Source organism: Herpailurus yagouaroundi, unplaced genomic scaffold, assembly GCF_014898765.1.
Source record: "Herpailurus yagouaroundi ecotype Mexico unplaced genomic scaffold, PumYag 165, whole genome shotgun sequence".
NCBI classification, from domain to species: Eukaryota; Metazoa; Chordata; class Mammalia; order Carnivora; family Felidae; genus Herpailurus; species Herpailurus yagouaroundi.
In genome coordinates this window covers 21897085-21914056 of record NW_024412406.1, presented here as the reverse complement: position 1 = coordinate 21914056, position 16972 = coordinate 21897085, and the positions used below count along the sequence as shown (strand labels likewise).

Below are 16972 nucleotides of genomic sequence, written 5' to 3'. Positions count from 1 at the left end.
TTAACTGCGGTCTGAAAAACACACATAAATGTGGGTAAGACTAAAAGCTTTGTCATGAAAAGAAAAAGAAATCCAAAGGATCCACTAATGCTATCAAAAATGGACATGCAGGAATGTAACATCACATGTAATTTGTTTCTAAAAAAAAGAATACACTAAAATGCCAGCGGACTATGATCGACTGAAAACATCTTTAGTGTTCATTCATTCCCAAAGATCTTGGTCTGCTCAGTAATTACGTCACAAGATCTATCACAGCCATCTTTTGGAGCGTATGGTTAGGCTGGTCCTCCTGTGGGTAGTGGGGGCAGTCTTTCTGAAGCTTTAAGTATCTGTAAAAATAAGGGGAAATCTAAATTAAAGGACCAACTAGACACAGACTGTGAAACTGCTTCATTTCATTCCACTTAAAAAAAAAAACACAAAAAAACCCCACCGACAGAAGTAAATGCCTTTTTGCATGTTGTTGTTTTTAAGGGCAACTTGTTAAACAGAGCGATTAACTACCCAGAGAAGTCCCTGGGAATTACTTGCAAAGCTGCTGCTGCAAATTTAAGCTTCTTAGAGCCATCTGAGAATTACAACTGAATTTAAGAATTTCAATCTTTTGAGAAACACAAGCATTAAATCTCTTTCTCCTGCCAGTGTTTTCACTGTATTAAAAAGAAATGTTATAGAGGAAAAAAAAAATCTAGCATATGGTATTTGAAAAACGAATATAGGAGAGATTTTCAAGGAGCAACTGGATATTGTAAGTTGCAGTTAAAATACATTTCTTTAATCATTTCATGTCAGCTTTTAATGTTACAAACAATATGAATGATGGATTTTTAAAAAGTATGCAGTATTTTAAAAAAAGTAAAAGTCATTCTTGTCCAATTTTTTACAAATATTTTCTCATTCCACACTTTAGCATCTGGTTGACTTTACTATCACAGTTTTAGATCTGTTATAATTTGAGTAGAAAAGAAGACGCTGTATATACAGGCCCAGCCAAATTGTGACAGAATTTCTAAATCTGGGTTATGATCCTTCCTTCCTCCCTTCCTATCTACCTACCTACATAGGTGTGTTTACACACGTGCACACGTGTGTGTGTGTGTGTGTGTGTGTATCCAGAAATTTCTACATAAGCAGAATTGTTTGGTGTTAATGTGAAGTAACTAGAAATTATATGTATACGTTCATATATCCAACAGAAATGAGTGTTTATACACAAAACACAAGTACAAGATTATTCATAGAAGCTTTCTTCGTGACAGCCAGAAACTGGAAACATTCACAACAGCCATCAATGTAGAATGAATTTTTTTTTTAATGTAGTGTATTTACAGTAGGTAGTGATGGATAAAACCAAATTATTATACATTACAAAGTGGAAGAAACTCATACACGATGCTGAGCCACAAAACAAAGTCACCAAAAAAGTATACACGTATTTGTTTGTGTTTACTAATGTTCTTTCTTTAATTAAATTCGAGAGCAAGCAAACCAGTCAATGGTGATACAGATCAGAATAGTTACTGCTGGTGGGGATGTTACTGGGAGGGGGTAGGGAGAGATTTCTGGGGGGCCAGAGTGTTCAGAGTAGTGGGTACAGGAGGGTATCCCATGTACAAGTGCATCAAACTGTATGCTCAACGAGGTAGCATGTCTCTGGGTGCTAATTATACCTCAGCAGAAAATGTTTCTAAAAAGGAGTTTGACTTTAGGGTGTCTCAGAATTTATCAACTAGCTTGATCGTAAGAGGAATAAGCATTTCTGTAGCCTGTGCAATCAAAAAACCTGAGCTTGTGGGAAGCTGTTCAAAGTATAATGATGAGTACTGATAAAAAGGCAAATAAACTGGAGCTCCTGGCTGGCTCAGTTGGAGGCACCCACGGCCTTTGATCTCAGGGTAGTGAGTTCAAGCCCCACGTTGGGTGTAGAGATTACTTAAACAAATAAAAAAAATTTTTTTAAGGCAAAAAACTAAAAGCCCAATTACAACAATATCCGGAATGCCCTAATTATATGCTCCTAAATATTTAAAGACAACTCTGCTCAGAAGTGGTTCACTGAGCTGCACACCCAGTATGTCTCACACCAGACCAGTCACCTCCTCTTTCTCTCCGTTTCTCCTTCTCCTATAGGTTCATGAAAGGCTGATCATTCCTTCACTCAGGTCAGACACACGGGAATCATCCTCGACCCTTCCCCTCAATCAGCCCGCTTTCCTGCAAATTATTTCCAATTCCAATCTTCAGGGGTCGATCCTGCCTCTCCAGCCCTTCTATGATAGGAAAAGATAGGCAAAATAGGTGGAGAGAGAAAGCATAGGACCTGAGGTCCCAGGGTGGGGAAAAACACGTATTCTGAAACAATGATGGGAGTTTTGGACTGCAGCAAACCTCCTCAAGCGTAAGGTTCCTCTAAGACTGTAACAGACCCCACCTACTCCCCCTCAGGTTCCCTCAGGAATTGGACAAAAGACCTGACTAAAGATAAGTAGGAGACCATAGAATGCATGACCCACAAGGAATAATGATATGGCCGTAGACCCCTCATACAATGGAAACGAGCCAATCAGGAATGGACAACCCAGCACCCTGAGCTATCAAAAAGTGTAGAAACTGAGAAGGAACAAGGAGGGGAGGAAGAGAGGGCTGGCCAGAACCTTATAAAACAAGGACACTTGCCTATAGCTGCCCGGCATTCACTTTCAAATCCTGCCTCTCTGTAAAGAGAGCTTTTTCATACTATTCTTCCTTTCTGATCTTATACTCTAATAAACTTTTGCCTGCTGTTCATTCTGTGTCCACCTCTTCATTCTTCGAAGCAGTGAGACAACGAATACCAGGCATTGCGGAAAATCCCGCAACACTTCCACGGTAGCTGAAGCTTCCGGCCTCCAGCCAGTCGGGACACCTGTCCCCTGCCTAGTCTCCCATCTCCTCACTGGACTGCTTTTTTCAAATCTGGATTTGACCATGTGACTCTTCTGCTTAGAATTTTTCAGCGGCCTCCTGCCACTGTTAGGCCCAGATTCTAATTTTTAAACATCATGTATGGGACACTCCAGGAGGTGACGCCTGCCCATTTTCCCACTTGTCTTATTACACCTATATATTATGGCGCACTGTCTTCGGGGCAGGCACTGTATTGTTCGAGTACCTTCTTCACCCAGGGCAGAACCTGTACCTTTGTAATTGCTCAATATGCATTTCTTGCATAAATGGTGAAATCTGTAACAATAACATTTATATTAGGTACTTATTTTTTAAGAAATTCTTTAGTGTTTATTTTTGAGAGAGAGAGTGTAAGTGGAGGAGGGACAGAGGATCTGAAACAGGCTCTGTGGTGACAGCAGACAGACCGATGTGGGGCTCGAACTCACAAACTGAAATCATGACCTGAGCCAAGGTCGGACACTTAACAGACTGAGCTGCCCAGGCGCTCCTCATGTTAGGCATTTATGAACATAAGCTAAGACCTCTAGTGCTGCCACACTAAAGCTGGTTATGTGTCTCACTGATCACGTTAGAAAATGCTGGGTGACCAGAGGAGGCAAGAGTGAAAGTCGGTACAGATGCAGTGGAGTGAAACCATCCCCACTGCTAGGCCAGTCCACACTGGGATGAGTTACAAGTGTTAGCTCCATTTTTGGAGACACAGGAGCAGAAGAAACACCGATGCTCACTCATCTCCATTTTGAATAACATGACTATCATCATAAAACATAATATTAACTTTTTTTTTTCTTGGCATGGTAGGACAGAAAAAAATTGTTAATGGAACCAGTTAGTGAAATGGCCTTCAAGTACTGTTGGGCAGGAAATTGTACTCTGATGAATTTTATAAGCGATTCCTTCATAAATGCATCAAATTGTGCTATGCATATTTATTCTGTCATACTGCTAGAATCACATGCTACATGATTTCAAGTACAAATCTGAGTTTGAAGAGAAAGGTGAAACTTACTGACGGAGTAACGGTTACAAAAACAATGTTTTAAAAACATCTGGTATTCAAAATGATGGGCTTCTAGAATCAGAATGATCGACCCTTAGGACTTTTTACATCCTTGTTGATAGCAAAGCACTTATAAACTTACAAATATAAACAAAAAGTGCCAAAATTCAAACTACTGGACAACTGGCTTTTCGACAACAAATCCTAATCTTCAATACTCCCAGGTCCTAACTGAAGTACTAATATATATGAGGAGAAGGATGCTGAAGAATACAGTATCTTTAGTTCTACCACATCACAACAGCTCTCAGAACTCATCAGCTCCCAGGCCTTCCCTTATGTAAAACCCTCTAGGGCAGTGTGAACTTGGGAGCCAGCACGCAAGAAGCAGCCTCAGCTCTACAGGTACCACCTGTCAGCTCTCGGATCTCGACCTGCCTTGCTGTGTCTCAGTTTTCTCATATGTAAAATGGAAATAATAGCATGTCTATATTTAGGCTACGGAAAGTATTAAATGAGTTAATTAATGTAATTAGAGCATCCAACTTCGGCTTAGGTCATGATCTCACAGTTCATGGGTTCAAGCCCCACGTCGGGCTCTGTGCTGACAGCTCAGAGCCTGGAGCCTGCTTCGGATTCTGCGTCTTCCTCTCTCTCTGCCCCTCCCCTGCTTGTGCCCTGTCTCTCTCTGTTTCTTGAAAATAAATAAATAAATGTTTAAAAAAAATTAAATAAATACGTGATTGTGAATTTTTTTTTTTTAATGTTTATTTATTTTTTGGGGACAGAGAGAGACAGAGCATGAACGGGGGAGGGGCAGAGAGAGAGGGAGACACAGAATCAGAAACAGGCTCCAGGCTCTGAGCCATCAGCCCAGAGCCCGACGCGGGGCTCGAACTCACGGACCGCGAGATCGTGACCTGGCTGAAGTCGGACGCTTAACCGACTGCGCCACCCAGGCGCCCCTTTTTTTATTTTTATTTATTTATTTATTTATTTTTTTAACGTTTATTTATTTTTTTGGGACAGAGAGAGACAGAGCAGAGAGAGAGGGAGACACAGAATCAGAAACAGTGATTGTGAATTTTTAACAAGCAATATTAAGACAGTAGAACTTAGTCTTAGAATTATCAGGGAAGGCAAAGGAATCATCAGCCTGAGTCTAAGGGCCAGGAAAAAGTGAACAAATCGCTAGCATGTTGCAGAGGGTCCTGAATTAAAGTTTCCACCGAATAACAGATTTTAAAGACTAGAAGGTAAGGAGAATTGAAAAGTAAGGAGACAGGCCCTATGATCAGTGTTCCTGCAGTTTCTGTAATCACACAGATAATTAAACCCTTACAAAAGCAGTCAGCTTATGCTATAAAAAGATCATGAATATAGAGTTTTAACTATTATTTCTTTTGTAAGATTGAATAAAAGAAGTTGTAATATAAAATAAGGCTATGAAAATAATGGGAAACAGGCAAACCAAGTGCAATCATTAAAAATCACTATTGTTAACTCTTGGCCTCACAGTCTCTGTGGCAAGGTCAAACTATAACTGGGCAGTGGGTCAATCAAATTTTTATGACACCAAATTACAGGTTACAACCTCTTGACTGGGTCTTTCTGGACTTTACTTCTCTTGATCCACCTCGAAGATCAGGCTAATTAATTACTAAACAAAAATAGCCAAGGTCACCATTTATTGGGAGCTCACTGTAGGTCAGAAAGTGTGCATATGAATCAAATCTTCATTTTTATGTGCTTCCGTTGTTAAATGTTAAATATCTCCGTTGTTAAACGTTAACTATCTCATCTAAAAAAGCACCTGATTCCTGCACCCCAACCATGTGGATTTTATATGTATTTTCCAAGGAAATTCTTGGGCTTAGCTTATAAAACATGGAAATAAAAGCACAAACATTTCTGGCCCTAAAATGGTATTACCTTATATATCTTTGCTAAAGGCAGGTCAATATTAAAAAAATATGAAGTGTAACTAGGAAAAAAGCCAATGTTGTAAAAACTCACTATTTTTAAAAATACTTACAAAACAATTTTCTTTCAAGGCATGGACAGTAATCATAATGCTAATTCGGTAACCCTGCTCTGCCTCATCAAGACAGAAACAAGGCACTCCGTGAGGCATCACTCAACAATAAGGAGGAAATCACAAAAGTGGATAGAAACATCAACTCTCCCTGCTCTGTGCACCTTTCCTAAACACAAAATACGCACACCTGCCCAGTAGTCATCACGTAAAAGGCCGACTTCTCTGTGAATTTCTATTCTCATTCACATTATAATACCAACAACTCAATTCCCTTCAGCATTTGCAAATGTTATTATAAATACACGTGGTATGACAACTGTCCAAACCCAAAACATCCCAGTCGTTAAATAAGCAAAGATGAGCTGGGGTATTAACTAAATATATTCTTTGATTAGAAAAGTTCTTTTTTTTTTTCCTTGAAATTTACAATTCCATAGATTCTGGCAGTTAGAATTACTTCTACCAAAATCAATAATGGCAACACACACCATTGCTATAAAATTCACATTAAGCCTAATGTAAAAAATAGGAGCAAAAATTCAACCAATAAGTGACACAAAAAGAAAGAAAATGGAAATAAAGCACAGAAACAAGAAGACAGAGCCTTGGGAAAGAGGTCCTGGAAATGCCCTCTCTTAACCAAACATGTTTTTCCCTCTCTGAGAGCAGGAGGCTTCTACGTCAATTTCCGATTGCAGGTAGAGTTAATGTCATCATCTCTAACATGCATTTGAAAGCACAGGCCTTGGTTGAGATGCTGTTCCCATTCTCTGAATTCACTGCTGACGACAGGGGCATGTGGCAGAAGGGAGGGAAGACTACAGAAATGGGCTAACGCGGTTGGCTGTAAAAGAGGACTTTGGGAACTGACACGGCCTGGGCAGCCGGGATTGCCCCGGGGACACCGCGATGCTCTCAAGGAAATGGGGGAACAAGAGGAAAGTCACAAGGTTATGCGCTATTAAACTTTCATCTTAAAGGCAATTCTGATTCCATATCCTCCATCAATTAGCCTGTCAAAGAAAAAAAAAAAAAAAAACAAACCAACAACAACAACTCCACCCCACCTGTTACTATGACTACTACCGACTACAATGGCAGATCATTAATACTCCTCATATCCCAGCTCAAGAAACATGAACTAGACTGAATCTAACATGTATTTCCCTTACTTTGGCTCAACTGATCAAAACACAGACAATTTTAAATTTGGGATAATGAAACCTTCTTTCAGGAGTTTTACTCTTCACACAGACTGGTTTCATGCAGCTACTGTGAGTATCAACAGTCCATTTTAAATTAAACAGAAAAGGAAAAGGCAACACATCTAACAAAATGTCCTACCTGGTGGTACTTCCTGTTGTTCTTCTGCAGGGGGCACATGTGCTTCTACAATAAATAATGAGATCACAATCCATTACATATTGCTGACCAGTGTTAAGTTACAGTGATTATTTTTACAGACATTTTTGTGATTCGATTGCAATTATCACAAAAAACATCAGGTTTTCAGGCTGTTACAACAAAGAAGCATTAGCTATAACTTTGCAAAACGTCGTATACTCTGCAAGTGTTCTGCAAGGCAGGCTCTACATTATCTGCCCAACTGTCGAACCTCAAAACTCACTGCCCGGGCAAAGGAGATATGAACTCAAACTTAGGTTTTTGTCACAATTTTGCATCAGACTTGAAAACAAAGCTGAGGAAAGACGTTCAGAGCCTCTTGTTAAAAAGTTTTTAATACATAACCCTAATTGTAATGTGAATGAAACAACATGAAGGAGTTGAAACAGAAACCTAAAAGTCAATCACTAGCTTTAATAAAGGTTTTGAAAAAGAATATTCAAGTTAACATATTCTAAGACTAGCCAAAAATGTGGATATGACTTTTTTTTAACATCTTGCCTTTCCTGGCTGCTTCAACCCACTTGCAACTAAAGAGACTGTAGACCTTATCATCTAACGGTACAATCATACATTGATCTGCTTCATTCTATAAAATTACATCATGTACTAAGATCTTCATATCTAACAACTCACCGATCATTACCTTAATCTAGAGATAAGATTATATCAGCTTTCCTTTTGCTGCTGAAGACTTGTAACAGACTTGGGTCAAAAGGAAGAATTTTTAATAGCTTTTTCTAAAACTCATGTATTTACGCATCTATTTTAATCATTTTTCTTCTTATATTATTTATCTTCTAATTTTAAGAAGAATGCATGACCAAATGGCAGATTTGGAAATACTTTACATAAAAGGAAAAAAGGGAAAAAAATGTTCACCTATTCCCCCTAATCACTGTTAATATTCTGGCCTATTTCTTTGTTTCAGTGGCAGTACTAGCTTTCCATGTCGTGACTAGCTTGTTAAGGTTTGCAGCACTTTATCAACTGTTAATATTCTTTCTCTCTCTGAATTTCTTTTACTTGCCATTTTAGGTTTAAAAAAATTGTAAGTATTAAGAGCTTCCACTGTTATTTCCATCACTGATGTTATACTATGAAAGCCTTATTACTGCAAGATAAATTAAATTTTCAACCAATTTTATTCTGAAAAAAATGTACATTTAACAAATGTACAAATTACAAACAAATGACCTGAAATCTATTTGGGTAATGATGTAAAGAGAGGATTTTGAAAAAGGAAATACCTAACTAATTACACCAGCATAACCTGATTTTCTTTCTTTATTCCAGGACTTTTTAAACCCACTCCAGTATGGCTTTCAACTCCCATCCATTTACTCAAATAGCTTTATCTATAATCACCAATAATCTCTATATTCCCAAATGCAATTGATACTTGTCAGTCCCCAAATTCCAATGGCAATAGCATGAAACATATTCCCTTTCTTTCTGCTCTTTAACATTCTTTTCTAATGATTTTCCTCATGTCTCGCTGGTTGTTCATGCTCCATCAAACCTCAAAATGTTGGGATTCCCTGGAACTCAGTCCTGGGATTGCTTGTCTACTCTCTCTATACTCACAAAATTTTATCAATTTTCATGGAGTTAGTACCATCTTCATGATGATGGCTCCCAAACACCTATATCATCAGTCTCACGTCTCGCCCATCCAGTTCAGATTGGCATATCCAACCCCCTCCTTGATATCTCCATCTGGGAATCTTACATCGTTCCTCAACTTAAAATGTCCACTATGAAGCCTTGATTTCCTCCCCTACACCAATTCCTCCTATATCCTAGTTTTCTTCTCAGTAGATGGCCCCATCATCCAACAGTTTTTCAAACCAAACCAAAGGCTCCCTTTATTCCTCTTTCCTTCACAGTCATCAGAAAGTTCCATCAGTTGTGATTCAAAAATACGTCTCAAATTCTCCACTTTCCCCTCCATTTCCACTGCTGGGACATTACTCCAGGCCACCATGATCACCTCCCAGATTGGTACCCAATCATTGCCTTAACACAGTGGTTCCTGCTCTGGTGCTTGTTCCATCCATTCAATTAACTAGGAGTGGAAGTAATTCTTTAAAACATAAGTCACATTATATCATACCTCATTTAAGTATTTCCCCAGATTCCTACTGTACTTGGAATATAATCCAAATTCCTCACTACGTTCTCCAAGTTCACAACAGACCTGTCACCTGTCTCTTTAATGCTTAAGCCAATTCAAGTTTAGTTTTCTGTTACCTGTAACAGGAAGTACCCTCAATGACACAGATGGGGAAGAAAAGAGGGTTTAGGCACAGGATTGCTACAGCCAAACCTGTACTTTTGAGTAGATCACCCTAATGGCATCATGACAGAGAGATCTGAAGGGGACAAATGTGGAAGTGAGAAGATGGGCTAGAAGGGCTACCACTTATTGTCCGGGAAGGTGATGAGGGCTCAACTACATCACTAAAGCCACAGAGAAAAGAATGGATTTGAGAAGCCCATTCAACAGGACTTGGGATTAGCTACAGAAATGGAGGGAGTGTCAATGATGACACTCACATTTCTGGTTTGGGAATGCAAGTATATATTGATGCATTCAGCCAAGTCAGGGAAGAGGAGTAAAGAGAAGGTTGGTGGGTGTGTGAAGATGATGAGTTCATTCTTTTTTTTTTTTAATGTTTATTTACTCTTGAGAGAGAGACAGAGCATGAGCAGGAGAGGGGCAGAGAGAGAGGGAGAAACAGAATCCGAAGCAGGCTCCAGGCTGTGAGCTGTCAGCACAGAGCCCACCCAGCACAGGACTTGAACCCATAAACTGTGAGATCATGACCTGGGCCGAAGTCAGACGCTTAACCGACTGAGCCACCCAGGAGTTCCAAGATGATGGGTTCATTCTCTGTCCATTCAGGTTCCACAGGAGCACAGAAACTACAGGCTGGGGTACAGGTGCACAGTCCAGAGCCCCACTACCCCCAGAAGGAACTCCCTTAGCAGTCCCTGCCATGTCCTCTCCTGGTTTATCAAAATGCCTGAAACGTCTCTGGAAAGACTGTACTTCTAATACAAGGAACGGCAGGGCCAAGATGCATATTGTGATGTTTTGTCTCCTATATGAAACAATATATGTGGGGTGGGATGGATAAAGTTCTTCCTAGCGATGTGGGGTTTCCATTTGCTGATTCTAACTGAATAAAAACCAGACTCGGCTATGTCCTTCAGAGAGAACAGAGTAATCGGAGGGAGGAGCAAATCTGAAGGCAACCCAGCCTGCCACGTGGAGATGAATTTGCGTGTACGCGGTGCCTCCACAGCAGGTGGGTGAACAACGAGGGCGATTCTCGTATCTCCACGTTGCCTCCACCCCTCCCTATCTTCTCCCATTTCAGTCAACTGTACTATTAGAGATGCTGCCTAACCAAGCTCAAGTGCCGTAACATTTCATCTGAAAACTGACACTCAGTGGCTCACGAATGAATTCTAAGAGTAACTTGTAAAAATTCCCCGTTACATGCTCCCGGTGGCAACTTCCTGCCGTTCAAGCCCATGGACTCCAGAGTCTACTACAGGCCCCACGCCTAGGTCAAATACCAGCTTAGCGACTTCCAGCCTGACGTGGAGCCAGCCACTGACCTCCCTCCCATGTCAGCCCTTCACTTATTAAAAAAGCACAAAGATATTTATCCCACCTCCTCCTCAGTGTCCACTGTAAGGAACTGCAATAACATACGTGAAAGAACTTTGCGAACTGTTGGAATCTCTGTAACTCGAGCTGGTGTCAAGCACCACCGTGTAATATTATGCATCAATTCTACTTTTTCAGAAACAATCCCTTCACTTTCCAAAAGAGTCTGTCCAGCTGTACAGCAACATAAAGGACCCAACTTTCAACCCATCCCTGCCCAAGGCTAACCCCTTCTGAACAAATCACCTCCCCTATTTAGACTAACCCTCCTCATTTTCTATTGTGCTATCCTGTTTTTTATCTCTGTTGTTGCACTTTTCATAACCTTTGCCTACTTTATCACGTTTGACCACCAGAATGCCAACCCCAGAAAATAGAAATTCTGTCCATTTTCAGGCTGGTCCTCCTAGCCCCGAGCACCATATAGACAGCCAAGTGTTCAAGGCACACTTGTTGAATACATGAACGTAATTTTAATACAAAAAGTAAAGCGATCTCTGTAAAACTTACCTTCTAAAATTACGTTTGAATCTTCCACAGCGTTATCTTAAAAAAAAAGCACAAACACGCATTTTACATTAACTCACACTACATCCCTAAATTAGCTTATCTCTACTCAGATACCTAAATTTGGCTAATTTTAGAATGGGGCTTCTTATATAGAGAGACTCACAAGTATTTATATTAGCATATCAACTTTAATCCCTAAATTACATTAGAAGAATATACCAAATAGGCTAATATCATTCCTGATGACATAAAACTTGCCATAAATAGGAAACAAATACATTGGCAATATCCAATTACTCCCTTGGAGACTTGAAAATATATTTCTTTTTTAAAATTTTTAAAGGTTTATTTATTTTTGAGAGAGAGAGAGACAGACAGACAGAGCATGAGCGGGGGAGGGGCAGAGAAAGAGGGAGACACAGAATCCGCAGCAGCCTCCAGGGTCTGAGCTGTCAGCCTAGAGCCTGACACAGGGCTCAAACCCATGAGCTGTGAGATCATGACCTGAGCTGAAGTCGGACGCTTGACCGACTGAGCCACCCAGGCGCCCCAAAAATGTATTTCTTACTACATCTGTCTTTGTTCTACAAGTTATCTGAGATTTGATAAATATAAGGGGGGGTGGGGCTGACTTGTAGGAAACACCTGTTTAGAGAAAAAGCTTACCTGAACTTTCTATCCCTTCATTTTCTGACGGCTCGTATACTAGAAAATACACAGAAAAAATAATCCTTTAGGACTACATAACTCTCACTATAAGACAACAGTCATTGTATGGTATCGAGAGCAGAGACAATGTCTAACTCATCCTTGAGCCCCTAGGGCTTAGTCACTGGGAAGCGGCAGGCTGCAGAGGAGGGTAGGGAAGGGTTTGTAGCCAGAGGAGATGGGCAATTACATAAGCTTTCTTCACATAAAAGGGGGGATCTTCCCAATCACGGGTGGTATCACCAAGATCCAAAAGTCGTTTACTTCCTGACGGCACTCTCTTCTCCATTTTTTTCATGTCTTTTCCCTTTGTTTGGGGAACAACTCTCAGACCTTCCATGGGGGCGGAGGGCAAACACTCCCGGTGCCAGCCCCTCCGAGCGAGGGTTCAGCTGGCAGGCCCTGAACTCACTGCCTCCCTCCTCCTCCTGTTCACCTGCATGGGGCTCAGTGGCTCTCAGCTCTGCTGCAAAGGAGGCTCGGCCTCTTCTCTCGGGCTCAGCTGGGTCACAGCCTTTTCAGTCAAGCTTTTTCCAGCTTTTTCCTTTCTCCAAAATGCCTCAAATTTTCTGGTTCACGGAGAATGAGCTTCCTTATTTTCTACCATTTTCTACTATTTTCTTTATTCCTCTTGACCATCTACTATAGAAAAATTTCTGAGTACCTACCATCTTTCAGATAGTACTCTCAGTGCTGGGGTAGAGTAAGGGATGCCAATTTTTAATACATCACCTCCTGTCCTCCTGGTGGTATTTGTAGGGCAAAGGAGCCGTGAACGTTCGCTTGCTTTGTCACTTTGAACTGTGTTGATATTTAACCATGCTCCAGTCTCTACCAACTTAGAAAAAAAGCGCTTACTTGAGCCCCTTCCCCTCCGTTCCCTCTCTTCCCTCCATTTCACCATCTCATTTCTTCAAAGAATCATTTACATTTGCTGTCTCATCCCTCACTGCCTTCCTCAACGAGGTCTTGGGCCCTGACTCACCCCTGAAAGGCTCTTCCAAGACCACCAGTGAGCACCTCATTCCATCTAATGGACACGTTCTACCCTCTCCAGGTTAGATCTCTCAGCAGCTCCTGCCTTCTCAGACATTACTGCCCCTGGACTCCAGTGGGACCATGTTCTCCTTTTATTCTTTCCTTTCTCCTTCTCAATCTTCTTCATCAATTATCCTTGTCCTCCTCGGCATTCAGTGCTGGCTTTCATCAAAGGTCACCCACAGAACCTCCCATCTCCCCACACCGTCCTCCCTCCATAAGTGACCTCAGCCTTCGGCTTTGATGACCTTTTATAGACTCATGATTCCCAAACTCACTACTACAAATTAGAGGTCTCTGCTGAGATCAAAGCACCATCAATAGGCTTATTAGATATTCCCCCAGATATCTTGACATATACTATCAACACATACAGACTGGACTCGTGGCCTCTTGGTCCGTTCCTATTTTCCAGTCTCACCTGTCTTAGGAATACAGCACCGCCATCCATCAAGGGCACAAGCCAGAATGGTGGATGGGGCTCCTGACACCTTGCTCTCTTCCCCCAGCTATACCCACACAACATTCCTTGTCAATTTTTATCTCCTTACATGTCTCAGCTTGTCCACTTCCCTTCACTGCCATCACCCTGGTTAAAACTTCACTGCCATCACCCTGGTTTCTGTCTGTCCATGTTCACCTGTGTCCATGGAAAATGGCTCCTGCCGAGGTCACTGGGAGGCTGCTGCAGTACTAGTTCCGATGCATGTTTTCTCAGTGCTCACCTCGTGTGGGTCTCCAGCAGCACGAGATGCTGCTGACCATCCCTTCCCTATAACTCATCTCTTCTGACTCCTCTTTCGGCAGAGATGTGACTCAGGGCAAGATCAGATTGGGATAATTGCACACTAAACTGACCGGTCCCCCCATATCCACTCTTGTCTCTCTCCAGTCTATTTGCTGCATGTCAGACTGATCAATCTTTACAAAATGCGCATCCGATTCTATAGTGCCTTGAACAATGCCCTACGGGAAGGTGACCATCCCTGATTACTGATAGGCACTCTCTGCAGCCGGGACATATTGCAATCTCAGCCTGTGTCCCTTACTGCCAGCACTCCAGACACCTCGGATGCTTCCTATGGCACTCTAGTTACCTGCCCCTTGCCTTGTCAAAGGCTCTAATCTTCACCTCAAACTTCAAGGAAGCCTTCCCTGGCCCGCTAACGAGGTAGGTCTCTTCACTATATGCTCTTGTTACACACCATACTTGTTCTTAGCAGCACTTAGCACAATTGCAACAAAATACTAAATTGAAGTTATTTGTTTAATTTCTACTCCCCGCTAAAATATACGGTCCATGGTTATATGGAGCATGGGTGTGTTCTTCACCAGAACTGCTCCAGTGTCCTATGTTTTAGACATAAGGCAGTTAATACATATGTAGGATATGAATCAATCAATCAGACGGTAAGATGTCATTTCTTAGGTATATCTGATATAGGCTTGATGCTTTCTAAATGTTTTTATGTGGACAGCTGGGTCCCTCCCCAGCTTTCATAAGCCACAGGGCCTAGATGTGGGGAGTTTAAAAAAATTTTTTTTTTCAACGTTTATTTATTTTTGGGACAGAGAGAGACAGAGCATGAACAGGGGAGGGGCAGAGAGAGAGGGAGACACAGAATCGGAAACAGGCTCCAGGCTCTGAGCCATCAGCCCAGAGCCTGACGCGGGGCTCGAACTCACGGACCGCGAGATCGTGACCTGGCTGAAGTCGGACGCTCAACCGACTGCGCCACCCAGGCGCCCCTAGATGTGGGGAGTTTAATACACAATATATTCTGGGTTCCCAATGAAAAATGATTTTGTTTTCACCCTACTTACAGCTTCAGTTACACATGTTTATTTGGTTTCCCTAGTCTGGTTCCTGAATTTGACAAAGGTATCTTTCTAGAACAGCGAATAATCTTCTATTCTATGAAATCCATTGTTTGAAAAGTTTACGTTCTATAGCCAGGTAATCCAAAGTATCTCACCAAATCTTGATGACCTCTTAGGTCCTACTTATTACTTTTTCTTACCATTTTAAATTATACTCATTCTGATATTCTGCCTAAGAAAATACATGTATTGTTATAGCATTCTCATCAGCATGATATATAATTTTACACTTCTTTCAAGTTTAATTTTAAGGGTCTCTGGATCTAGTCTGCAAAATGCCTTCCAAACATGTTCCTTCTACCATATTTAGAAAAACACTATAATGAGTGGCAGAAATTAGAAAAGTATCTCAAGTCACATCTCTACATGTAACTTTTAACTTCCAAATTCCTATTTTCTCCTTCAAATTCAAAACTGAAAAGAAAATATAAATGCAATCATAGCAGCCAAGTTATTTAATTTCTTATAAAAATACTAGTTCTTAAAGACAGAACCCAGCATTCTTCCAGTGGCATCGTCCATCTCCCATTAGAAATAGCCACTGTGAATGGTCATCTTAGTAGGACCTCAAACCTTTAATACATATGCTTAATAAATTAGCCTATCAGGTTTATACACAGCTGTTCCTAGTTTTCTTCAACTGAGAACCACCAGTTATCATGAGACCACAAATTTCTTGAGAGTAGGGACTCTCTGTTGATCATATTTAAATGTTAAGCCCCCAAACTGTCCAGCACATGGAAAGTCCTCCATGTTCTGAGCACTGTACATTTCTTTATCGTCTTGGTTATACTCAACTGACTTCCTTCCTTTGATAGAGCCATCCTTGAAGGTGGTGGAATAAAAATCGTCCGCCCCTGGTTTTATCATTTCTTATTCACCACGAACTTGGGCAAATCATTTACGTTCTCTGACCCTTATTTCTTTCATCTGGGAAGTAGCAAAAATAGAGTCTACTTCATGGAGTTTAATGAAACAGCATGGGAAGTGTGGGGGCAACAAAAGCAGCTACAACGGCCTAAATCTGACTCTGGTGCTACTCGCACCACAAACGTGCCCGGACTCTTCTCTTCATACCACTGCTGAGCCTGCAATGAAATTTTTTGGTACCTTTCTCATGCTAGTAGATCCGTCACTCTAAGAATGGGATCACCTGGTAGAGGCAGCTAGAGGAGTTAAACTCTGACTAGTTTTCCATGCACAAGACGTACTTTAGTCAAAAGACAGCTATGACTATAAAGTAATATAATATAAAGTAATGAGGTAAGTTTTCATGCATAATTTTTAACTGCTTCCTAGGGCGACTTTGCAAAGGGTTTAAGAAATTATTTAGTCAATGGCAGAATTACCGGAGGGGGTAAATGGTCTCCCCAAGTAAATTCTTTGAAAACTACCATTCATTTGGGTATTTTAAGTTGTGGTATTTGCAGCTTAAAACATTATTCTCCACACTCTACAGTCAAGCTTGGACTTTATTTTAAAACAAGAAGATGGCTTAAGGTTAAGAAGTGTTTTCACGAATCTGAGGAGAAAGAATGAAGTATGGCCCTTTGTAGCAACGTGGATGGAACTGGAGAGTGTGATGCTAAGTGAAATAAGTCATACAGAGAAAGACAGATACCATATGGTTTCACTCTTACGTGGATCCTGAGAAACTTGACAGAAGACCACGGCGGTGGGGGGCGGGGAGGGGAAAAAAAAAGTTAGAGAGGGAAGGAAGCAAACCATAAGAGACTCTTAAAGACTGAGAATAAACTGA

The 16972-nt window shown here is 41.1% G+C and overlaps 1 protein-coding gene across 1 annotated transcript in view; it reads right to left on the bottom strand.

Moving 5' to 3' along the window:
* Positions 1–16972, bottom strand: part of ASPH (aspartate beta-hydroxylase) — a 229473-nt gene that overhangs the window by 122312 nt on the left and 90189 nt on the right. Inside the window, exons 11-13 of the mRNA XM_040487723.1 lie at positions 12253–12291; positions 11587–11622; positions 7335–7379 (exon numbers count right to left, since the gene is read on the bottom strand). Coding sequence (XP_040343657.1) covers positions 7335–7379; positions 11587–11622; positions 12253–12291 — 120 coding nt within the window. The remainder of the gene's footprint in view (positions 1–7334; positions 7380–11586; positions 11623–12252; positions 12292–16972) is intronic.